At 40.3% G+C, this 25,116-nt stretch overlaps 1 protein-coding gene across 6 annotated transcripts in view; it reads left to right on the forward strand.

Moving 5' to 3' along the window:
* The first annotated feature begins 361 nt into the window (after nt 1-361).
* PHACTR1 (phosphatase and actin regulator 1) overlaps nt 362-25,116 on the forward strand; it is a 558,036-nt gene continuing 533,281 nt past the window's right edge. The window contains exons 1-3 of one of the 6 annotated variants that reach the window (XM_046005870.1): nt 362-544; nt 1,124-1,172; nt 2,358-2,510. In XM_046005870.1, coding sequence (XP_045861826.1) covers nt 2,408-2,510 — 103 coding nt within the window. In that variant the 5' untranslated portion in view covers nt 362-544; nt 1,124-1,172; nt 2,358-2,407. Of the gene's footprint in view, nt 545-1,047; nt 1,173-1,253; nt 1,367-1,677; nt 2,031-2,357; nt 2,511-25,116 lie in introns of those variants that run through there. The other 5 variants (XM_046005876.1, XM_046005873.1, XM_046005872.1 and 2 more) reach the window with 5 other exon arrangements.

Consider the following 25,116-nt stretch of genomic DNA (forward strand, 5'->3'; position numbering starts at 1 on the left):
GGAGCTTTGACCAAGCAATCAGAGGCAGGAAGGGGAAGAAAGGCCAGAGGAGAGGCAGGGGTTGAAATCAGATGTTCATTCTATATTTCACTCCAGAAACAGCTCACGATTATAATTACCCACCTTGTTTTGCAGCTCAGAATAAAAGTGGCGTTGCACCAACCCCTACCCAAGCAGCCATCGTGATTAGAAAGTACTCCACACCTTGGAGAACTGAGGAGACATGAGCATAATTTTAAATGCAAATTAAACTGAGGGGGTAGCAGAGAGAACACATAAAAGACAGTAAAACAAAACCTTTCAATTTTCTTAAATTAGCAGTCTAATGTGTTCTAAAGAGCAGCTCCACTCAGATCTCCTCTTAGGGGTTGCATTTCATCATAATATAAAATGGGCCAATCCATCACTTGCCTCTGCTCAGTGCTCTCGAATTGAGATTGAAGGGAAAATTAGAAGCTGTTCATTTGAGCTCCCGTGCTCAGCAGCATCGCACAGCGTCATCAGGAGCTCTGGGTGTCCTGCTGCAAGAGGCCAACAAGTGCTGGTGAGTATCTGCTAACTTCAAGACTCTTCCTTTCCTGTCTCATTTCTGGCCACCTTTCTTTTCTGGGGGGTGGGGGGACAGCTCCCAAAAGAGCTATGTTATAATGCATTTTTTAAAAAGCTGAGAAATTTCAGGCAGCTTTTTCAGCTTCTTCCAGTGACTGATTCGCAGAAGGAAAGAGAGTTATTTTCAGCCGAGACGCTGGTGACTGATCTATGTATTAATTATAACAGGGGAACATTTAACATATGCTAAGCTCAAACGGCCATTCCCTGAAACCCGTAGCCAGCATCAGGATAGGAAGTGGGTGCCCCCCCCAACAATTTCTAGACAACTTTTCGATCCTATTAACGGTTTAATCATGTAATTCGGTTGCAATTGCAAATCAAAGTGTGACTTGGGGCTATAAACATAAATTAGTAAAGCCAAAACCCATTTTTCAATGACGATGACACTTCTCTGCGTAAGAGACGGAAGGGGTGATGGGGACTGGACCACATGATGATTACATGTAGATTTTGATGGTGATGATTTTGTGCCCAAGTTTTATATGGGAAACTGGTCATTTTCTTCCTTCAGAGTGGAGGATACAAAGAGGCTGAGACTGGCGTCACCTTCTGTTGCTAAGGTAACATGCTCTGGCTATTTTATGTGATAAAGGAGGTCCACTGGACTGTATACATTATTCATCGCTGTTCTAATCAAACAATCAAAATTGTTTGCTTTCATCGGGAATTTAGTGAGATCAAAGACACTCCAGCTGAAATTTTTCTTGGTTTTACTGCCGGCAGTTAGTCCTTGATTTTTTTTTTCCCTCTTGCAGTAAGTATGATTTGCTCTTGGGGTTACCTTTGGGAATTTTTAAAAGTTTCCTCTTACCAGCTTTGGGTTCTTAAATTAAAATATTCACTGTTAGAAAGAGGAACGAATTGGATTAGCCTTCTGAGCTCAATTTGAATGACTTGGTCTTATGAATTCCTTCCAAAAACATCCTGCAGAAATAGAGATACTTCATTTGTGCAAGTACCAGGGAGAGGTTACATAGGCTAAAAAGAACCCAGCTGGCTGAATGCTTTTTACTAAGTGCATAGCTTCCTGACAGGCCAGTGAATGGTGACATGCTGGGGATCCTTGTCCCCCAAACCAGGATTCTTTCTCAAAAGCAGCCTGGGTCAGGGGCAAGCAGGTGATGACCCTGGAGCACTTTATGAAATGTGCTGAAGGGAAGCACCAAAAAGGAAGGAATCCAAGGCATTTTTATAGCAAACATGTCAGCATGTGTCATAAATGCACGGCACCTCTAAGTGGAGGCTCAGATTCCCAGGCGATTCTCCCCGTTCTAGGGGAATTGGAAGTCCCTGGACCGAGGATCAGTTCAGAACGCTGACACTTAACAGTGTCATTCCTCAGACAGATCTTTTGAAAACGGATAGCGTGTGAATTTAACAGCCTATTTTTCCAGTTAATAAATAACAAGGAAAGACTGGTATGTTATTTCTCTTTAGCTTGAATCATCTGGATTTCTTTTTCTGAGTAGAATATATTTCCTTTAATGAAGGTTGATTAAATGTTGCATTTTCTCATACAGTAGAAGAGCTATGTTGAGGGTGGGTTTAGAATTGGAACTGTCAAATGAGGGAGGATCATAATGGGATATTTCTTATTCCAAAATTGTTAATATGTATATATGTGTATATTGTTATAATATGTAACAAATATAATACATTGTATATATACATACACACACAGACATGGTTTTAAACATCTATTTGACAGTCTAAAATATTGTGGATTTTTTTTTCCCTTTCCATAGGCAAACAAGTGACTATTTTGTCTTGAAACTCTGCTTTGAGAACATCAAGAATGGATTATCCCAAAATGGATTATTTTCTGGATGTCGAGTCTGCTCATAGACTCTTGGATGTTGAGTCAGCTCAAAGATTCTTCTACAGTCAAGGAGCTCAAGGTAATACAATGGGAGCAAGAGAGGAAAGTCCTCTCGTATGCATGTTGGTTTCGGACTGACAGCTGACTGTCTACTGCAGCAGCTGCAGCTCTACTGCCGGGGTCGGTAATTGGGATTACTAAATCGAAAACGAATCTCTATCAAACTGTTGCTGAAATTGAGGCAGGCATGTAATAGAATGGATAAACGCAAACTTCTTGGATGTGGTTTAAAAAAAAAGAAAAAAAATCCTACCCAACTTTTGACACAAATGGCCCTAGGACAACTAGGTTAGAAAACGATTTCCCACGTCCTTGCACCTAAGGCATAGGTATCCAGAAAGGTATCTGGAATGCTTCCCCATCCCTGCCCCATCCCGGGAAAGGTTAAGTTTGCAGCCACTACACTTGAGGAGATCTAGGGCACCCTGACTTGTCTGACTAAAATCCAGGGGGTTAGGGGCTCCCAAGATCAGCTTTGTGCTTCTAGAGCTGCCTTATCTGTTTGAGATAAATTCCGTTACTGCTCTGGGAATTAGCAGAGCACTCAGGGAGCAGTAAGGAGCACGCCTGTTGGGAAGCGTGGTTGATATGTGCATTTTTATTGATATTCTTATTTTATTGATATGTGCATATTTCAAGATGGTCAACGAGACTCTGGTTGGCTGGCTTTTCCTGTTCCGCGGTGCATTGAGGATGTTTTGTGAGTGCATTGGAAAGAAGCTAGAGTGCCTTATGGGATCTCCTGATAGGCAGGAGAATTTTTAAAAGCATATTTTCTCTTTTCTATGGAATGTTTAGGGTGTTCAGTCAAAGCTCTCCGATAATGGGCATCTCCTGCACGGTATAAGGGATACACTGAAGATAAAGTCCATGACCGTATTCTTAAAGAGAAAAGTAGTCAAATTCTTGGAAGTCATAAGGCAGAACTGAGAAGGAGTGCTGTTTGGGGACTGCTGGCGTCTCTCACTGTTAGGTGGTGACAGGTACTGCACACGGGGCCTGATGAAATCTGCTTTGGCTTTCCCAGAGGTCTCCTCTGCATTGGTTTTACCTCACTGGCAAGCCGATTTCCCATGGCAACCTTGAGGGTTTTCAAGCCTCCTTCTTCTCTGCTTCCATTTTCCTGGGTATGATCTTTAAGAATAAAGCCAGGAGGGGCTGGGAAATGACCTGGTTAATTTGCTTGGGTCAGTGTGCTCATCAGCAGAACTTAAATTAGCAAAAGTGATACAACAGCTAATTCTCCCTGTGCCTCTGGTTGTACATAGTCAGCAAATGCTCCTCTCAGCCACCTACAGAGACATGAATATGTTACTGAAGTAGGAGATGAGGGAGAGGCTGGCCAGAACCTCCAGCCTCCTCTGGGTCTGCAAGTAAGAAGATGCTAGAAGTAGATGGAGGAAAGGGGCTGAGGCTCAGTCCCCATCTCCAGACCCATGTTTCAACGTTATCGCGTCTGATGCATTCAGTCTGAGCGGGACAATAATGTTCAGTGGTGGGGTCATCTACCTGAGCTGCGTAATCATCAGCAGAGAAGGGGAGTCGAGTTCATTAAAGGTATTAAAGATGCCCACTTTGCCTGGCAGTAGAGATGGTTAAAGCTTTTCAGAAGCCTGTGGGCTCTGGGCTTCCACGGAAGGAAAGCAGGCAGGGTGTGGGAGGCTCTGAGGACTCAAAGCAGCCTGGTGGTTGTTCAGCAGATGGAGTTTGGGGGTGGAGTGGTCAGAATTGTCACCATCCGTGACTGTGGTTTAGACAGCAGAGCTGGAATGACTAGAAAATGCAGGGGAGGTGGCAGCATAAGCCACTGGGGCTCCTGAGAGCACGTTCATTTTAAGGTAATCCGAACGGCGTTCGGTCAAAGGATCTTGAATTTGTAGGAAGGTGGAGGGGTCCCATTTCGATTTTTTAAAACCTCAGCCTTCCTGAATCAGCTATCCAGGTGTACAGCCGAGGAGTCTGCATTTTAAGCAAGAGCCCCGGTGATGATGATTAGCAGCACATCGGTCTAGGGCCCACACTGAAGGACCAGTCCACCTAGTCCAATTTCTCACCTGCCTTCCCGGCACAGGAATCCCATCCTACACATTAGAGACAGGATGACCCAGTGGTTGCAGACCCGGGACCCTGACCGCCGGGGTTCAAATCGTGGGTCTGCCACGGTGAACCTGGACAAGCTCAGCTCCCCCTGAAAAAGACAGAAACCATAATAGTGCCCAGTTCCTCAGCTGCTAAGAGCCTTAATGAAGTAAGACTTAAAGTGCTGAAACTGTCTGCCACATAAATGCTACACATCAGCAAATCAATAAGATAAACATCCCTGGCAAAACGCTATCCCCTCCTCAGTTTGAAATTTCATAAGGAAGCCACTGCCAAACAAGAACACAGCCTGAAAGGAGCTTAATCTCCTATTTTTAGCAAAAAAGAAAAAAAGAAAGAAAGAAAATTAAATTTTACATGAATTATAAAACATGGTGATTATTTTCTCGTCACATCAAAACCCAACACCAGGCAAAATTGAAAAGTACTGAGTTTGTCTTGGTATTCCCTATCCACCGGGTCCTTCTTTTCACATGACAAGTGAGGACCCCCCCCCCCTTCTCCATATGCCTTCCCCAGAGCTGGACTACCTAGGGCCGGTGAACCCCAGGCTCCTCTCTGGAGCTCTGCTGCCACTGTGATGTGGGACTTGTCACTACACCACTCTGGGTCCTTCCACTGGGTATAGACTCCCTAGACTTTCCCAGACAACCAGTCCCTGGACCTGATAAAGGGCTCAGGTGGGTGGACAGAGGCCTGAGGACCACGGCCTGCTCCCCTCCCTTGCAGAAACAGGTGTATGTGTTTGAGTAGAGATTCTGAGCACCAGTGAAAAGGGGGCAGCATGGGAGCCAGCTCTTGGGAAAGGCATTTGAGGCAATTAGGGTTTCGTGCTCCTGACGAAACACAGCACACAGCAGCTCTCTTCCTGGCCAACCCAGCCCAGGGATAGGCGCACAGTAGATTAAGTAACCCTGATCCGACACCCTCTTCTAAAAGGTCTAACTGGGAGCACAGTGTGGAGCTGAACACCCAGAATTTGGGTGACCAGGGATTTGATCCACTCAACTGGAGGGTGATTATTGCCTTTTTGAGTTGTCCATTCTCAAAGTCATGGTGATACCACTGTAGACTGATCAAGGGTTCCTGCAGTTCTTGTACTTTTAAAGGGGGAAGCAAGAAAATCTCAGTTTTATTTTTCCACAGTACCATCCTTATATCAGTTTTGTTTACAAGTTCATAAGCTTCTTAGAAACCAACCCCTTTTCTACTAATGACATCCAAAATGTCATTAATTCCACGGTACTGGAATTATAATGCTTTTGACCCCATCATAGTTATTTTTCTCTTCTTTTTTGGAAAGTGGCAAAAGGCCTGCCTCTAAGTAGAAGATGTTTTTAACTAGTCAAAGCCAGAGAAGTCCCAGAAGGTGAAAAAGGACAAAAGCAATCCAGTCTATTGCAGGACAGATTCTTCTGAAAGTCCCAGAGATTTTCAGGTCAGTCGTGGGCTCTGTGGACCTTCATTTTTCCTCTGTTTGGTCCTGAAGTAGGGAAGCACCCCTCTGGGGACTCCGTTTTGGAAAGTATGATGTGTTACAGAGAGCAGAAAAAAATCCAAGGTCACCCTGTTCATTATCCATCAGTGAAGGAAGCTCTCCCAATTAATCTGTGAGTGCTTCATCAACAGTAAAAGCTGCTTACCTAGAGGGAATTCTGTGAAGGTCTCCATTAACTCAAAAGAATTCTTGAGGTTGAAGATTCATACGGCATAGAGATCAGCCATGTCCTGACAACATATAACTCGAGTTCTCCCATCTTCCAGGTTTCTATGATGACTCACACACTCAACTTTAGTCCCTGTAATTTTTTTACTGAACGATTGCATTGGAAGGGAAGTCTTACTATAGGATCACAAAACTAGCATCGTAGGATTTTCAGGTTGAAAGGGACATTATATAGATGGGTGATTCTTCTGTCTGCTCCTGGAACCAAGTGAAATGGAATTTGTGAGAGACAGACCCAGATCCCAGGGCTACAGTCTCAAAGAGCCACTGTGCTATTAGGATGAACACCGAAGGTTGAGAACCACTGTTATGGATCATTAATCACGGGCTATTGAGAGGATGGTCCTGAACTAGCACCATGGGCTTCATCTTGGAGCTAGTTAGAGATGCAGAATCTCAGGCCCCCTAAACCTAGAGAAGCAGAACCTGCATTTGAACAAGATTTCCAGGTAATTTATGTTAGTTCAAGAAGGAAGGACTGAATCCAGAGCATCTTAGAAACACTTGGTGAGATTTTATGAACTCAGGACTGGAGTCCCACAACAGACCAATTAAATCAGAATCTTTGGTAGTGAGCCTTATACTTGGGAATCATTTTAATTGTCCCTGGTGATTCAAATGTGCAACCAGGACTCAGATCTACTGACCTCTTGTTTTATAGTGAAGGAGGTTTTAGCACATCGTGCAGCTATTCTTGCCTGAGGATCTTTCTCTATCTAGGTCCTTCCCTTAAACAAATCTTCAGCATTGGAAGGGTGCAAATGGACTTTTTTTAAAAAAAGGACTGGGCTATGTATGGGTGCTACCATTTGCATATTCATTGTATCCATTAATCCTCAAAGAAACTTTGGGAAAGAGGAATTATAATGCTTATTTCACAGATTAGGAAAAACCACATATTTAGAAAGCAGCATGGCCAGGATTTGAATTCAAGTATTTCTGACTCCAATGACCCCACAGGCAGTGAAGGAAACGTTCATAACCAAATCACACTCCTGGATATGATGAAGCTCAGGGTGGTTCCGCCACGTGCCCAGATCACACAGTTTACAGCGAGAAGGTGGCCACACACACCTACGACCTCTTTGCTGCACTGTTTCTTTTCTCCAAGAGCATCGAAAAACTTAGACAATTAAATTTCCTTCCAAGAGGAAATACATTAAAAGGCAGCCAAATGACTAAAGTCATGAGACAATCAAATTTATGACTCCTGTTCACAATTTCCCCTCTTTTATCTTTTTAAATAATTCTTGGCATTGGAACTAGGTGCTATACTCATTACATCATAGAGCATCTTCTCGGTCTTGTCCAACAAAGGGAAATGCTGCTTTTGACAACTGATGGATGCCACAGTTAGCAGCGAAAGTCTCTTCAGTTTGCATTTGGAAATGGAGAGGAATTCATTTAAACCCTCTCTCTCAAATATTTCCTCCACCTTTTGCCCATCCTGTGAAATCTGTCAGAATTGCTATCTCTTCAATCTTTAGCTTTGAATTAAATGTACTCTAAACCTAAACTCTAAATCTCTGGGACTTTTGACATGGCCCCAAGAGACAAGAACATTTGATTACACTCAACTCGTTGCAAATCATTGACAATAGTCATCAGCACAAAATGTGCTCATGCTATTTCCTTTCCTGTGCTTCATACAAGACCCAACCCAGTGTCAACTCTCTGTGAAGCCTTGCCTGACTTTTCTAGGCCTTTCTTTCCACTGCGTTCTATTCATGCCTACATTATAGCCTTTGTCATATTGTGTTATTCAACTTTCACCACTTACTAGCTGCATGAACTTACATAAATGGCTTCACATCTCTAAGCCTCATCAAAATGGACATAACCCTAGCTTCAAATTCATAGGGGTTTTTGAGAATTAATGGGGGTGTTCTTATAAAGTGTTCAGTACATTATTTATTATTATTGATTAATCATTGGTGCTTTTGTTTTATTCTTACTGGTGTCTGTTACCTACCTAGAGAGTGATGATCTCCCTAAATACCATTTTCTGGGTGCCTAGTATCATCCTTGGTATAGAGTAGGAGAATTAAGATGTAGTAAATGTCTCTGTTGAACTCAAGGAATGGAAATGATTAAATCTCCATTACAAAGAGATACTCAGGATTCAGGGAAAGAACTAAAGAACTCTTGACAATTGAACATCTGGAAAATAGAACCTTCTAGGGCCTTTAAAGAATTCAAATCTTTAGTTGAAAATAAGAGGCTGCTGAAGGCCAAAGGGAGAGACAGGTAAAAAACAATTTTCAAACACATACAGGTGTAGGAAATGAAGAACGTTATCAACTTTGCTAAATCTCCCATAAAACAGAAGTAATTTAAAAAGCAAAAGCAAAAAGAAAATACAGCAGGAGAGATTTTGTGTACTGTTGAGTATTAACCTTTTATTTTTTTTTTTTTTTTTTTTTTTTTTTTTTTTTTTTTTTTTTTTTTAAAGATTTTATTTATTTATTTGACAGAGAGAGAGATCACAAGTAGGCAGAGAGGAAGGCAGAGAGAGAGAGGAGGAAGCAGGCTCCCCGCGGAGCAGGGAGCCCCATGTGGGGCTCGATCCCAGGACCCTGAGATCATGACCTGAGCCGAAGGCAGCGGCCTAATCCACTGAGCCACCCAGGCGCCCCGAGTATTAACCTTTTAAATAGATTTACAGGTTCCCCTGGATAGTGCCATTCTTAAAAGAGCTCTTTAATATATGAATCTGTGGTGACTGAGGTTTTATTCTACCTAAAAGTAGAATTATGGAATAGGTGACCAGTCAAAGTTTGCTCTGCTGAACTTAAGTGACGTTAGTTCAAAAGTTGTTCTGAACATGTTCAGGAAACTATCTCTGAGCTATCTCTCAGCTGAGATACATTTCCTCTTCCTTCCTGAGATCCTTACTGACTAATCCAGTACTCACATTCTGTGGTTGACTAACCTAACCTAACCAACCTCCTTCACACTCCTGCTTCTGGATAGACCCAATGGAAGGTGGCTGGAGATACCCACCTAATCCCAGGCTGGAGACACCCACTTTGAGAACCACTCCCTGGAAGCCTGGCCATGGTGCTTCTAGGAATCTTGCTGAGTAGATGCCAGTTGTCTTCCTTCTTCTGGTTTGTCCCCTGAAAACTTCATGTCATGGTTTTAGATGTGGCTTATAATGGGACCTACAGGTCAAATTTGCTCCGTAAGGACTGAGGTAGAAACAGTAATTGCAAAGCAGCCTCATCCTCTTGTGTGGCATGATTGCCAACTGGATTATGACCTTTTCCACTCACCAGGCTAATGTCTCCCTATTGGCTCCTCAGCGTCCTGCTAGGACCAATAGAGCTCATCAGCCACATCCATCTGTGTCCTCACGGGTATGTCCTGACCGAGTAGGATACATGGAACTTCCAGACCCTTGTCTCTGACAAGTACTTCAGAACCCACTTCATATATCATTTCTAGCCTTACTTTCATGGCACTCAAGTCAGCACCTTCAACAAATACTTGCTTTTTGTCTTTTTTTTTCTTTCCTCTAAAATTCTATCCAGAAAGCAGCGTGCTGTGCTTCACTCATGGATGACAAGCTAACTACCAAGCCTTCCCTCCTAACTTCCCACACACTCCATTTTAGACCTCTAATTGCTCACACGCAGGCTCTCCAAACCTGTGTTTAATACAAGGCACATTCTGTGTGAAGGAGAGGGTGAAGGCAGATTAAGAGAAAAAATATTGTGGAGATAGCCAGCCTGCCAATTCCATCCACAGGTAGATAACCATAAAAATTGAACTCCATTTCTGGAGTGTGCCACTGGAACAGAGCAATTCTCAGTACACAGAGGGCCAACAATTTACCTGCACTCAGTTTTCCAAAGTTCTTTGTGCCTTTGCTCCCAGCAAGCATCTGCTTGGCCATGTACTGTGATTCAAGGCTCATAATAAAGTAGGATACGGGGACAAGAGGAAGAGAGAGGAAAGACGAGAGGGTGAGAAACAGAAAGGGGGAAAAATGATATGAAAATACAATGAGATAATTGCAATCAATTAATAACTCCTACTGGTCCATAAAACACATGAAAGAGTGGATTGTAGATTCAGCTCATGCACAGCCAGCATCAGCCAGGACCCAATTAGCAGAAACAAATCACAGGTGCTTGGGAAGGAATTCTCATTTTCCCAAACAAATCTGTTTTCCTAAAAACTTTCAGTACCACCCTCTGGGACTGAGCTGGCAGAAGCAAGGATAGGGAGCCTAGCACATTAAAACCAGTTCATGGCCAATACCATTTTTAATATTTTAAAGAATATTTCAGTAAACGATTAGACCCATATGCTCGTGCAAACCACAGAATGAATATTGGTATTAAATAGTACTTCTGAAAGGTTAGGACTGAACAGAGAGATTATGTTGGAGATCTGTGTATCTTTTTTCAGTTATAAAAGCAAAGCAAGTGTTTGGCCAAAAAATGGGAAGGAAAATCAACCCTACACAACTACCATTGACCCATAGAACTATACAGGGGTTAGGGCACCTACTACCCATGCAGTCAAAAATCAGTCTACAACTTTGACTTCTCCAAAACGTAACTGCTAATAGCCTACTGTTGACTAGAAGACTTACCATTGATAAACTATTAATTAACACATATTTTGTATGATATATGTATTATATATTGTATTCTCACAACAAAGAAGAAAAGATTATTAAAACAATCATAAGGAAGAGAAAATATATTAATAGAGTAGTGTACTCTATTTATCAAAAAAAATCTGCTGATGACTGGACAAGTGCATTTCAAACTCACATTCAATGGTCAACTGTGCATATGTGTTATGAATATCTTCTGCCAATCTATGCCTGGTTTTTTTTTTATAAAAAAAAAAGTGGTATATTTTAATAAGTAGTGGTATTCTTAGTGGTATATTTTAATAAGTAGAAGTTTTTAATTTTGAAAAAATATGGTTTTTTTCTATTATGGTTAGTCCTTTAACAAATCTTTGCCATCCCGAATGGTATAAAGATATTTTTCTGTGTGTAGTCTTAGTTTTCACATTGAATTATGCCTGTGGTCTGTCTTAAATGAATTTTCCAAATAATATGGGGTAGAGGAGGGGTTGTCTTTATTCAAGTATTCTTACTGCAACTGACATTCTGAAATGTGATCATTGAGAATAGAATATTTTATTCACCTCTCTTTTCTCTAGTGCTTTCTCCTTTTCCCCATATTCTTTATAGGCTTTATGTTAGCCAGATCAAAAGTGCCTTCTCATAGATGTGGTTCATAAATCTGGGAGTTTGTCCTTTACATGAAATTTGAGTTAGGAAAGTAGATGTTCCATTTTTAAGTTACTCTCAAAAGACTGAAGAATTCCCAAACAGGACTTTTTCTTGAAAACTGATTTATCTAAATGGCATAAAATAATCAAAAATCGAATACAGTTCTTTGTTTATAATTGTGAATGTCGGTATGCCAATTCTATAACTACTGAAATTAGAAATAATTAAATTTATTATTCTGACATGTACTATTATTTAAAATGTTTTTGTACATTTAAGGTATTCTAGATATTACCTACTCTAATATTCCTACCATCCATCTATTTCCCTATTATTCAACTACCAGAAAGTTCTCAAGTTATCTCTGTACAAAAAATTATGTTCACAATCAATTAATTTGCAGCACTTTAGTTTCATTATATATATATGTATTATATATATATTGCTTATTTTCAAATTATATATAATTTCAACACACAAAGCATATTCATTCAGTTGGCCATTTTCACAAATATTTATTGAGCACTTACAGAGTGCCAAATGCTATCTACATGTGACTTCAGCAGTCAACAAAACGGACAAAAACCCATCTTTATGGAGCTTACATTTTTAAATAGATTTTTTACTTTGATTTATATCCCAAATATTTACCTTTAAAATTAAATATTCAGATATTAATAATACCTCTGAATTATTTGCAGTAGCTAATTATATGTCCATTAAATTGTGTGCCCTCCTTTTCATAGTATAGAGTTCTTTTGAGAAATCGCTACCCAGCCCAGAATTATACTTCCTAGACCCCCTTATACCTTTGGTAGCACCTATAATCAGTCTTTGCCAATGGAATGACAACAGAATTAGTATGTCACTTCCAAGCCAAGGTATTTTAGAAGTGGATGCACTTTCTCCATGCTCTTTTTTTGTTTTAATTTAAAATCAATTTAGATAACTTTTAGTGGTTTCAGGGGTAGAATTCAGTGATTCATCAGTTGCATATAACACCCAGTGCTCATTCCATCAAATGCCCTCCTTAAAGCCTGTCACCCACTTACCCCATCCCCCCACCCACCTCCCCTCCAGTAACCCACTCAGTTTGTTTCCTAGGGTTAAGAATGTCTTATGGTTTGGTCTCCACGCTTTTTTTTTTTTTTTTACCTTTTGCTGGCTGGATGCAGATGACTCAAGGCCCTAGAGGATGGCAGAGCATAGAGGGAAAGTGCTAATCACAGTTTCACTTCGGACAGAAAGGGGGATCTCAAGATCAGTAACTCAGACTTCAGTGTGAACAAAAAAATACATTTTACTGTGTTAAGGCACTGGAATGTTAGGTTTATTTGATAAATAAGCATGGCCATAACAAATATCCTTGCTTTGTTCATATGGAAGACTGTTACTCTGAGTAGGTATAATGTTTATCTGAGAATAGGGGAGCCTGGGTGGCTCAGTCATTAAGTGTCTGCCTCAGCTCAGATCATGATCCCAGGGTCCTGGAATTAAGCCCCACATCGGGCTCCCTGCTCAGCGGGAAACCTGTTTTTTCCCTCTCCCTCTGTCTGCCACTCTCCCTACTTGTGAGCTCTCCCTCTGTCAAATGAATAAATAAAATTAAAAAAAAAATAATAATGTTTATCTGAGAATAGAACCATTATCCTTTATCTAGTACAATTTCAGAGTTGCCCAAAAAAACTGATCCTGAAGGGGGCTGTCAGCTAGGCAGCCTCCCAAAGGGCAAGGCCAACACCTAAGAGGAGATTTTTTTTTTTTTTTAATACTGAGGCCAACACAAAATTAAATGCATCCCTTAGCAGTTAGTGACTTAAAGAAAAAAGTTGTAAAAGAAAGTGGGAGTAAGTTTGAGGACTGTGCGGCTCATGAACCAAATTTGCATAGCTCTAATATCAAGTGGTTACTATTAGAATTATGATAAAATAAGGCTGAAGAATGTGGAGGGGATATGGTACAAGAAAACCATGTCCTTCCTCATTCTCTATGGTAATGAGTATAAACTGGGTCAAAAGATAATATATGTATGCTTTATATGCTCCTAGAGGAACAGAATTTGTTGCCTCTGTGGGAGTTGAACCAGTGACTAGAAACAGAAGTGGGAGGGAGATTTTTTTATTTTTTCACTACCTGAGGAATAATTACCTATCTAAAAATACATTTTTAAAAAATGTAATGTAGCTCGTGAGAATTCATTAGTATCAGGGAAGATACAGTTTTACTGGATTTCAACAAAATCCATTAGGAAAATTGGTGGATAGAAATGCAGACTTGGGGGCGCCTGGGTGGCTCAGCGGGTTAAAGCCTCTGCCTTCAGCTCAGGTCATGATCCCAGGGTCCTGGGATCGAGCCCCACACATCCGGCTCTCTGCTCCGCAGGGAGCCTGCTTCCTCCTCTCTCTCTGCCTGCCTCTCTGCCTAGTTGTGATTTCTCTCTGTCAAATAAATAAAATATTAAAAAAAAAAAAAAAAAAGAAATGCAGACTTGACAACTGTCATTTAGCAAGTACCCTCAATGATATCCTTCCCCTAAAACTTAGGAAGTTTCCTGGGTTTTCACCTATAACAGCTATTAAAATCAGTGTTGAAATAAACTGAACTTAGAAGTAACCGTCTGAGGCACGATATCGTAACGTGATCAGTTAAGATGTTTTCACATGTTGAAGCACATTCAGTTTTTTTGCTTCATTGAGAAGTTTATATTGCATCATAATATAGAATATATATTATGATATATATGATATTCCAAACTTTTAATCAAATAAACAAATATTCTGATTTATCTTCTTTAATTCAAATGTTAACTATCTCTTTTGTGTATATTTTATAGCGTATATAAAATATTCACACAGTACTATACTGATTCATAGATTAAAAAGTACCTTCTCGGGAATGCAGGCTCAGTAAGCTCCTGCTGGCGGGTTGCTGAGTCTGAGTTTGGAGACATTTGAATCTGCCACAGTAGCTCAGGAGAGCCTCTCTAATGGGAGTAGTCAGATCAAGCCTGTTTCAGAAGCCTGGTTTGAGCTGAGACTTGAAGGCTGATAGGATTTAAATGGGGTTAGGATGAGGAGAAGGATATTTTATAAAGCAAGAAGACACAGAGGGAACTGACAAGGCTTGTTCAAGCCACTAAAGCAAGTCTCCAAGTGGGGTCCGTTTACAACAGCATCATTGAACCCATTGTTTAAAAGGTCTTCTCCAGACCAACTAAATCAAAAATTCTGGTGTAAGAGTGTAAAAATACTCATTTTGATCAAGCTCCTCATAATTTTTAGGCTTACCAAAATTTGAAGATATCTAATCTAATTCCATGAAAATATACTTGTGGGCATGTGAATTTGTATTGCAAATAGAGACGTTACAGGTGGGAGAAAAAAGAAAAAAAAAAAAAGCAGTGATCAATCCCAGGAAAGGAAATTGAGCAATGGCTACTTTGACGTATTCATCACAGATGGGTCTGCCGTATGACCAATACTTAATTCAGTTTACAATATTGGCATTTCCATGGAATCCTGAGCACTCTGCTGTTAGGTAATAAAGAGAACTGAAAAGTTTCAACTCTCTCTCTTTTTTGAATGTTGGACAGTTCTATTGTTTAATTATCTTTGAACTCTACAAAAAGCCCAGAAAGGCAACAATGTTGGCTGCCATATTCCTCTCCTGCCAGCTTATCCTAAGGCAAAGTTTAATGTACTTTTCAAATTGGTCTTTAAATGTTTCAGTTGTTGAAAAGCCTCCTTGTGTCATTAACTGCTCTTAGCCCCTGTATATTCTAAGGCTCTTCTGAGTTTCACACCTTTGTGATCACTAATGCAAATGTAAGGTAGGAAGATGAAAAAAAAAAAAAAAAGATGAATTCCTAGACTCCTATTTTCCACAAGTTGTTCCCAGAACAATGTGTGGAACCCATGGTCATCACATTAATATTTAATATAATCTGACTATAATTTAACCTCAAAACATTTTATTCCAAAATGCCATGTTCTGTGGTATTATGTTGATACATCTGTAATCTTGATGCATATTATTGCCACTTTGCAACAAAGGGCTTGTGTTTTTATTTTCCTTCTGGGGAGAATAGATGCAAGACCCATTCTAGGCTACCTTAAAATGAAACCCTGGTATCAGTTGATGTGCATTAGAATTACAATAAAAGCACAGTGCCAACTTAAATTGTGTGTGCTTTCCTTGCATTTCTCACTCCAAAAGGGAGACTATTTGACAGAACACTTCAGTTTTTAAAAAATAAAATATGACCAGGCCGCTTGGGTGGCTCTGTCCATTAAATGTCCAACTCTTGATCTCAGCCCAGCAGGGAGTCTACTTAAAAAAATAAAAACAGGGGCGCCTGGGTGGCTCAGTGGGTTAAAGCCTCTGCCTTCGGCTCAGGTCATGATCCCAGGGTCCTGGGATCGAGTCCCACATCGGGCTCTCTGCTCGTCGGGGAGCCTGCTTCCCCCCTCTCTCTCTCTGTCTACTTGTGATCTCTGTCTGTCAAATAAATAAATAAAATCTTTTAAAAAAATAAAAAATAATTAAAAAAATAAAAACAAAGAAATATAATATGACTTAGGTGCCACAGCGAAATGCAGAGCTATGAAAGCATATTTTAGGTGCATGCGTACCAGTTTGAAAGATGAATAAGAATAAGGCCAAGTAGAGAAAATAATCTTCTAGATAAAGGGGTTAGTGAAATACAATTGACCCTTGAATGAAGCAGGGGTTACAGGTGTGAATCCTGTGCACAGCTGAAAATCTGCATGTAACATTGACTCCCCCAAAACAAAACTATTAATAGCCTATGTTGACCAGAACCCTACCTGATAACGTAAACAGTTATAATACATCATATATTATACATGGATTATATACTGTATTCTTACAATAAAGTAGGCTAGAGAAAAGAAGATGTTCTTAAGAAAGACATAAGGAAAATACATTTACAGTATTTTATTATAGTTATTAAAAAAATCCACTGCAAGTGGACCTGTGTTGTTCAAAGGTCAACCGTGTTTTAATTTTTTTTTAAAGATTTTATTTAATTATTTGATAGACAGAGACCGCAACTAGTCAGAGAGGCAGGCAGGGAGAGAGAGGAGGAAGCAGGCTCCCTGCTGAGCAGAGAGCCCGATGTGGGGCTCGATCCCTGGGATCATGACCCGAGCTGAAGGCAGAGGCTTTAACCCACTGAGCCACCCAGGCGCCCCGTGTTTTAATTTTTTATACTGATTTTTGGTCATTCTCATACTTGTTCAAATTTTTACAAAGTTACATTGTGGCACATATAAAACCAGGGTTATGAATGAAGTCTTTTCCAGGACTGGCTGAAGAATATCATGTTTTAGGGCTTGGGGTTCAGGGAAACAGATCTGATTTCAACATTATGATTTCCACATCATAGCTTGTGACATGAGGCAAGTTATTTAATCTCTCTTTGCCTGGCTTTTCCCTTTCGAATGCAAATGAGAATAAGAGTTCTTCACCCAAAGAGTTATTTTGAGGATTAAGTGAAAAAAAAAATGCATTTCACAAACTATGGTCCAACAGATTTGTAGATAGTACTTATGAATTCTTGTACAGTAATAATGTATTTGCTTTCACGACGTTTTTAAAAAACATAAATTAAAGAAGTTTAGTGAAAATATAAAGCTATATAATTAGAATTCACACTTAGGGACTATCGCTTAGAGCAAAGGGAAAGAAGGAGGCTAACTGAAGTCCATTTAAGGAAAAATGAAGTAAATAATCGACACTTTGATGGAATAAAACCCATAAAAGTGTTGGAGTGACTAACGTTTGGAAACACTGAACAAATAAACATAAAACACTAAGCAAAATGCCAAGTACCTAATATACACTTAGTAAGTTTTAGCTCCTGTGTTAATATGCTTCGCTTTGGTCAAGCCTCTGTGGAAATTGGCAGGGCCTCCCATTCCCCAGGAGACCTCCCGCCCTGCCCCATGTCTGGTCTTCTCTGCCACCATTTATTTCTAATTCAGATTTCTAAGCCCTTTGAAAATGTGAGACAGTCCGAAAACACAAGAACAAGTAAAAGCAACAAAATTTTGACTTTTTAAAAAAATCGAGTTGCTAAAAATCCCCAAAGAATTTTCTTTATGGTTGGACTGCTGGGAGTTTTTGTCCTTCAAATTCTCTCAAAGCTAGCTCCACGGTACTGATTTCCTCTGGATTTACAGCAAACTCCAGTTGATCAGCTGGTGGCTTCCATGTGGTGACTGACATAAGTCAGCATTTACTGAGGAATGAGAAAATTGATTTGGGAAAATCCACTTTAAATCATAGTTCCCTTCCTCTCTTTGTTTTGTTTTGTTTTGAAATAAAACATGGTGATGTGAAGAAAGTGACATCAGAGACACATTAGTTAATTCTGACCCTGCCATTAAACAGCCATGGGACCAGCTTCACAAATGGCTGAATCTCTACGAGCCTTTGTTTCCTGGTTTGCAAAATTATAATAATGCCTGCAATATTCTTGTTACAAGGATAAAATGACACAAAGTAATAACTTTAGGGTAGCAGATTCTCAGTTGTGATAGTAGATTCTCAATAAGTATTTGTTTAAGGAATGATAAATTGCCACATTAAGGAAAGGAAAGAACATTCATGGAGTAACTAACTGGTCTGTGTCTTCAAGAAGCTCAGCGACCATATATATAATATAGTACAAAGGACTCTAACAGAAGCAAACACAGGATCGAAAGGGGAAAGAAAGAATTCAGAGAATTCTTTGCGAAGGACTTGATGCCTAAGTTCCATCCTAGAATTACCACAATAGTGGGACATTCCCTCCAGAAAAAACCAGTATGTATAGGTCTTTCCAGAAACAAGTCAGTATGGCTGGATAAAAAAAAAAAAAAAAATACAAGAACGTGAAGGTGGCATCTGAGATCACAGAAAAACACAGAGTTCAAGGATAAGTACCTTGCATAGGAGATTAAGAAATTTGGAATCTGTAAGAAACACAGAACATCGGAAGGACTTCTAAAGCTGGGACAGTTTCTAGGCCAGTTCATTCCAACTCTTGTTAGACATCAGAAACATACATTATACAGCCCTGGCTCAGATGTACTGATCAGAATTTTAGGGAGTTGGGTGTGGCAATCTGGATTTTTTTCTGTTTTTACAAGGTTGTTTAGTCTTCTTTTTGCAGCTCTCAGATGCTTTGATGTAAATAGTATGAAGTCAAGAATTTGAGAACCACTGACTAGTCTAATTCTTTTGAAGTTCTTTTCTTAAGATTTTATTTATTTATTTGAGAGAGAGAGAGAGAGACAGAGAGAGAGAGGGTGAGTGGGGCTGGGGGAGGGGCAGAGGGAGAAACGGACTACCCGCTGAGCAGGGAGCCCCAACACAAGTTCCATCCTAGGACCGTGAGATCTTGACTTGAGCTGAGGGCAGACCCTTAACGGACTGAGCCATCCAGGTGCCCCTAATTCTTTACTTTTCTAGATGAGGAGAAGGGAGCCAAGAGAGGTAAATAAATTAAACAGACTAAAAATCCAAGGTTGTATTCATTTAGATTCACTCTAAGTTGACCACTAACCACATGCTGGGAATTCAAACTCAAAACAGACAAATCTCTTGGCTTCAAGGAGTTAATCATCTCATATAGGGACAGATAAATAAATAAATGGCTTCAGACCCAAAAGGTAAATGCTGGGAGAATATATACACTGTGAGTTTTTTAAGCACAGAGGAGGGTCCCCACATCAAACAGAGATATGGTAGTGTACACGTGTGCGTTGGGGAGAAAGGGTAGATGTGTTTCCATATTAGCGTCCAAGATGAGATGATAGTTAATCAGCTTTTGACTTGGATTTAGGTAAGAGAAAAAAAGAACATTCAGGGCAGTGCAAAATGGCTTGCGATAAGGCATGGACATGTTAGGAGTATGATACATTGGGGGAACATGTTACAGAGTGAAAGGTATATTGGAAATATAGGGACGGGCAAGAGAAGAGCCTGGATGAGTAGCAGTAACCAAGGCATGAAGCGTACTTAGTTAATAATGCTTAACTAAGAAATTCCAAGCCTCATATGGAATGCACTAAGAATCTAACACAGAGGAGGGCTGTTTTGAGATCTGTTTGTATCAAGACTACAGATATGGAAGACAGACTGGAAGGACTAAGATCAGAAGCACAAAATGAGAAGCCCTTGCACTGATCCCAACAAAAAGTAAAGACTGGAAACAGAACTGACATAGCAAAGGAGAGGGATCTTGAAGTATTAACAAAGTTCTTTCCAGATTTTGTGGTGGTAGCGTGAACAGACAGAAAGTCAGAGAGGGTTACTTCCAATGATCCCCAGATGTTTTATGTGGACCCATTGGGTAGATGAGAAAGCTGTTCACTGAGAGAGAGAATATAGGAAGAAAATCAGGAGGGAGGAGAGAAAAAGATAAATTCAATTTAGATTATACTGAATTTGGAAACCCTGTAGAATACCCAAGCATAGATTACCAGTAGAGAATAAATTCTACAGGCTTAAGACTTGATAGAGAGATCTTAGAAAACCACCCAAAATAGTCTTCATGCCTATGTAATTCCTAAAATCATGTCACTGACTGTTTTACATCTGTCTCTAAATACGGAGTTCTACTGGGCCTTTAATTTTCTTTTCGTGTTTTCTTGGAGGACTGGGAAATGGTATAAAGCAAACATTTATTTTGTAAATTAAAAGTTTTCACTCTAAGCACAGTATTTTCTCTCTAGCACTAGCACTAGTACTTAAAATTAATAGGCCATTTGAAATATTTACATAAACCGAATGTTTGAAGTTACCAATTATTATCTCAAATTCTGGCTTGTGTTTTCATAAGAAGCAAATTTTGAGTTAATGCAAGATCATCTAAAGAAAACAGGTTTTTTTTTCTTTTAAATAATCTCAGTGCAGTTCAATCTCTTTACAGAACTGCAGGCTCTAACCGAATGTTGCAAAAGAAGGGGAAAAAAGAGATTCAGCTACAGCTGGTTAAAAATAGACCTCACTTTTCTTTTGAATCTACACAGTAACATCTTTTGTTACATTTAGTTAATTATGTACTATTTGATCGGTGACAGGCAGAGAAAAAACGAGATGACTTAGCCCAATTCAGTTCTTGTCTCTGAAAAGCAAGATCAACACTCCAAACATTATCTGCCAAGACTGATTCTGACATTAGTCCCTAGCCTATGCTAGCTCAATAATCTGGGCGTGCACACAGAAATTGCAAAAGGAAATGAGAAGGGGAAGACGACTCACATTTCATGTGCCAGGGGCTTAGTATTTATTTCCTCGTTTAGGCCCAGAAAGGGAAGTTTGTAGAAGTACTTGTTTATTATTCTCATTTTACAGATGAAGTAATCCATGTTTCCAATAATAAAGCAAGTTCCCAAGCCCATACAGCTATTAAGAATGGAGCTAGAATTAGGATCTTGAATCTTTTGATTCTTTCTATTACATTTCGTGGTCCTATATTATACTGGTGACTATGGCAATACTAAGAAATATGTGTGAGCATATATGATTCATATATTTCCAATATTCAAAGGATAAATTGCAAATGTGGCACTGAAAGCATTTTATGTAATTATACTCTTAGATTCAACTTTTTCAAGTGATTTTCATCTTTATTTCTTTGAAAAACTATCACTATGGTATGATGAATCATCTCAGTCCTTTAGGTTGAATTATCCTAAGCCCTCATGGGAACTTCTTATTCTCAAAATTCATTTCTCCCTCTCACCACCAACATAACACATAATAATTATAGAAATTTTAGAAAATAAAAACAAACAACAAAACACACCAAAACTCTCTGCATTATCTAAAAATAAGTGCTCTTTACAACCTGTGAATATTCTTACATTCTTTTTTAAACACATGAGCGCACACACTTAAACACATACTTATTCTTTTAACCTTAAGCAAGCTCCTCAGCTTTATTACCTTTAATTTTCTCTATATGAATTTAAAACACAAGTAAATTCTTCACATCTTGGTGTGGTTGATTCTAACAAATGTAGGAAACAATAAGACACACTTTGGACTAAGAGACAGAGGTCAACCATGCTTTGTTTTTGTGGAAAGGGTGACTTTGCCAGCTGGGTTGACGTTCCTGGCTCTGTTCTGCCATTATTTACTAGACAGAGTCTCTGACTAATACCCTGTGATCTGATCACTGTCATCAGGCCATCTGTAGACACAACAGAATGCAAATAAAATATCTACTGAATCTATATTGGGCAAGCCTTCCTCTCTGACACACACATTTAGGAATTTTTGTGTTTTTCACCTGCCGCCACCACAATATGTTTTTATTTCTATTACAACTAGATGTAGTACTTCATTATATACCACGAGCAAGTCCCCGACCTATTAATTTATTTAACAGTATAAGACCTACAATAATTGAACATTAGGGACTTAATTCAACTGGCTCATTTTACAGGTGATAAAACTGAGGTTCGGGGAAGAAAAGCAAAGCAAAATGTGTTCAGTAAAATACCTGACAGATACCAGAACTTATGAGTGTTTATTTCATTCAAAATCCCATTGTTGCAACATTGTAACCCGCCTACCATTTGTCAGGCTGTGTGCTAGCTGTTTTACATTTATTATATAACGTTTTATCCTCCCAAGGCCCAGTAGGAGTTTCTTTCCTATAGGAAATTAAAACTCAGCAAGATCACACAACTCTAAAGATGTAGGGCCGTGATTCCAACGTGAGTGTTTCTGACTCTGCTTTCCCCTCTGACAACCTGACTTTCTGGAAAGAGGGGGCATTGAATCAGACACCTAGACAGTACGAGAGCAGAAACTAGAACCTAGTCCTCTACTAGCTAGACCAGTTCTCTTGTCTCTACCTCTCATTATTGTACATGGGGTTTAAATGGGATTAAAGCCCAGGGTATTTGCCTCTAAGATTACTTTGCAAGTGACCAAGCCCAGCAGTTTGTCACGCAAAGATAGAGTCCAGGATACATCACCCTTGTATATAATGAACAGGAACTAGAAATATTAGAACCTTTAGGTTTTGAATTATGTCATTAATTATAGCAACTCTATTGAAAATTGGCCATGTAGAAAATACAAAATCAATATAAAGAAGGCTTAGCATCACCTGTGCTGTTAAACAGGATTGGAAAAGTGACTTGTATATCTGAACCAGGCATGTTCAACATTTAAGTAATAGAAATCTATTTCGGTTTATGCCCAACTCAGTTCAACATACAAAGCCTGAAACACATTTTCCTTTTCTGCATCTAGCATGAGTTAGCACCCAGCCCCCAGCCGCTCTGCACAGTATCTACTTTAAGAAGCTGAGAGGAAAGGAAGCAATGAACATTTGTTGCCCGCCTACCATTTGTCAGGCTGTGTGTTAGGTGTTTTACATTTATTACATAATGTTTTATCCTCCCAAGGCCCAGTGAGAGTTTATTTTATCTCTAGTTTACATATAAAGAAACTGAAGCTTGGAGAGCTCACTAACTTTTTTCCAAGATCTAATAAGCATTAAGCTTGGGAATTATGCCAAGGTTTAATTGCACAGTGACAGGCTTACTTGGAGCTGTCCGGTAATAATAGTTTTAAAATAATAAATGTTTATTGGGAGTTTTCTTTGCCAAAGACGATAGGCCTTGCACACTTGAATCCTCATAGCAACCCTAAGCCAAAGCTATATGTAAGTCCTACCTCATAGTTGCACAAAGGGTAAGTGATATGCATGAAATCGTACTACTTTTATTTTTTAAAAACTTATTTAAGTGCAACTTAATTAACGTATACTGTATTATTAGTTTCAGAGGTAGAATTCAGTGATTCACCAATTGTATACAACACCCAGTGTGCGTTACTTCAATTGCCCTTTTTAATGCCCATCACCCAGTTACCCCATTCCTCCCCAGCCACCTTCCCTCCAGCAATCCTCGGTTCCTTCCCTATATAGTCAATTGAGAGTCTACAACTTTCAGGTATGGAACTTTTAGTGCCAAGTCAAGAGAGCTAACCACAAAGCCTGTGCTGCTAACCTTCACTTCATTTGTCTGAAAGGAAAATAATGTCCACACCATTGTGTTTATATACTCATACAAAGTGAAAATTAAGCGTATCATAGGTAGACAAAGATAAAGAAAGAGGAAGATACTACGTTCTCATAGTGGTGCTGGATTGGGGATGGGAATAGAAACTTTCCAGCCACAGAGGATGGGCAGAGTTGAGACAGGCAAAGATGGAGAGAAGAAAAAGAAAGATTTTCCCGTGGAAAGATGTGTACTGTCATTTGATAACGTTTTCTTAATTTGTGTTTGCTCTTGTGTCTTAAAACCTGCTCACTGATCCATGAAAGCTGTTGAGATCTGGGTTTTCTGGTAGACACAGATGGCATCTAAGTGTGCATGATTGATGCCCTAGGTCCACTGAGAAGCCGTGTGTATTGCATTCCTTGCTTAGTGTTGGGTATCAAATTACCCCAAACCTTCAAGGCTTAGAACAACTAATGTTTATCATCTCACCATTTCTATAGGTCAGGAATTCAACAGTGTCTTAGCCCAGAAGTTCTGGCTCAGGACCTGGGGTGTGGTCTGGAGGGATGTTGGCCAGGCAGCCAAAGGCTACAGTCACCCGGATGGGGGAGGAGTTAAGATGGCAGAGGAGGAGCTAAGATGGCGGAGGAGGGGCTAAGATGGCGGAGGAGGAGCTAAGATGGCGGAGGAGGAGCTAAGATGGCGGAGGAGCGGGAGAACCCTGAGCTAGTCTCCTCCCTTGGTAGGACACAGCTAGATAATTATCAAACTATTCTGAACACCCAAGAAGTCAGTCTGCAAGCAAAAACTGCAAGTCTACAAGTAGAAAAGCGACCACCTTCTGGAAGGTAGGAGGTCCAGAAGTTCACTGAGGGGAGACAGAGCTGTGGAAGCGGCCGCAGGGAGGGAGCCTGCTTGCGAGGCTAAGGCGCAAAGTATCACAAGCCATGGAGCGCAAAATCTGAACTTTTTAAAGTTCCCTACCGTGTAGGACGCGCTGGATTAAAGGTGCTCAGGTGGCGAAGAGGGGCAGAATCCCAGGAGTGGCAGGGTGGTCTGAGGATGCCCTGGCGGCAGAAGAACGGGAGTTGCTAAGATGCTGCGCTGTTCCGAGGTAGAGGAGCTGGGAAGCCGGTGGAGAGCCGGGTCTTGGCGCGGGCTTGCTGCTATAAGGTGCGAACCGGGGTGGCGGGGCTGATTTCCTGGGTCACCGGGCAAGTGCGGCGAGACCCTCCCCCGAAGGCTCGGGGGCTCCCTGGCATTTGGAGTTTAGAAACTCAGTCACGCACCTGAGATTTTTAAAAAAGCCTTACACACGGGCAGGTAACTACAGATAGGAACTGGGGAAACAAATAGGGTGATTGATTGCTTTTCTTTTGGCGTGCTAAAGAGTAGGGGCCCGGAGAGCAGGGCGCCGCCATATTCTTCCTGCCCTATTCTCCCTCCCCATCAGTGCTGAAAGCCTTCAGGGAGCCAAACAGCGCCACCTAGTGGAGGCCGGAGCAGC

Source organism: Meles meles, chromosome 5, assembly GCF_922984935.1.
Source record: "Meles meles chromosome 5, mMelMel3.1 paternal haplotype, whole genome shotgun sequence".
Taxonomy (NCBI): domain Eukaryota; kingdom Metazoa; phylum Chordata; class Mammalia; order Carnivora; family Mustelidae; genus Meles; species Meles meles.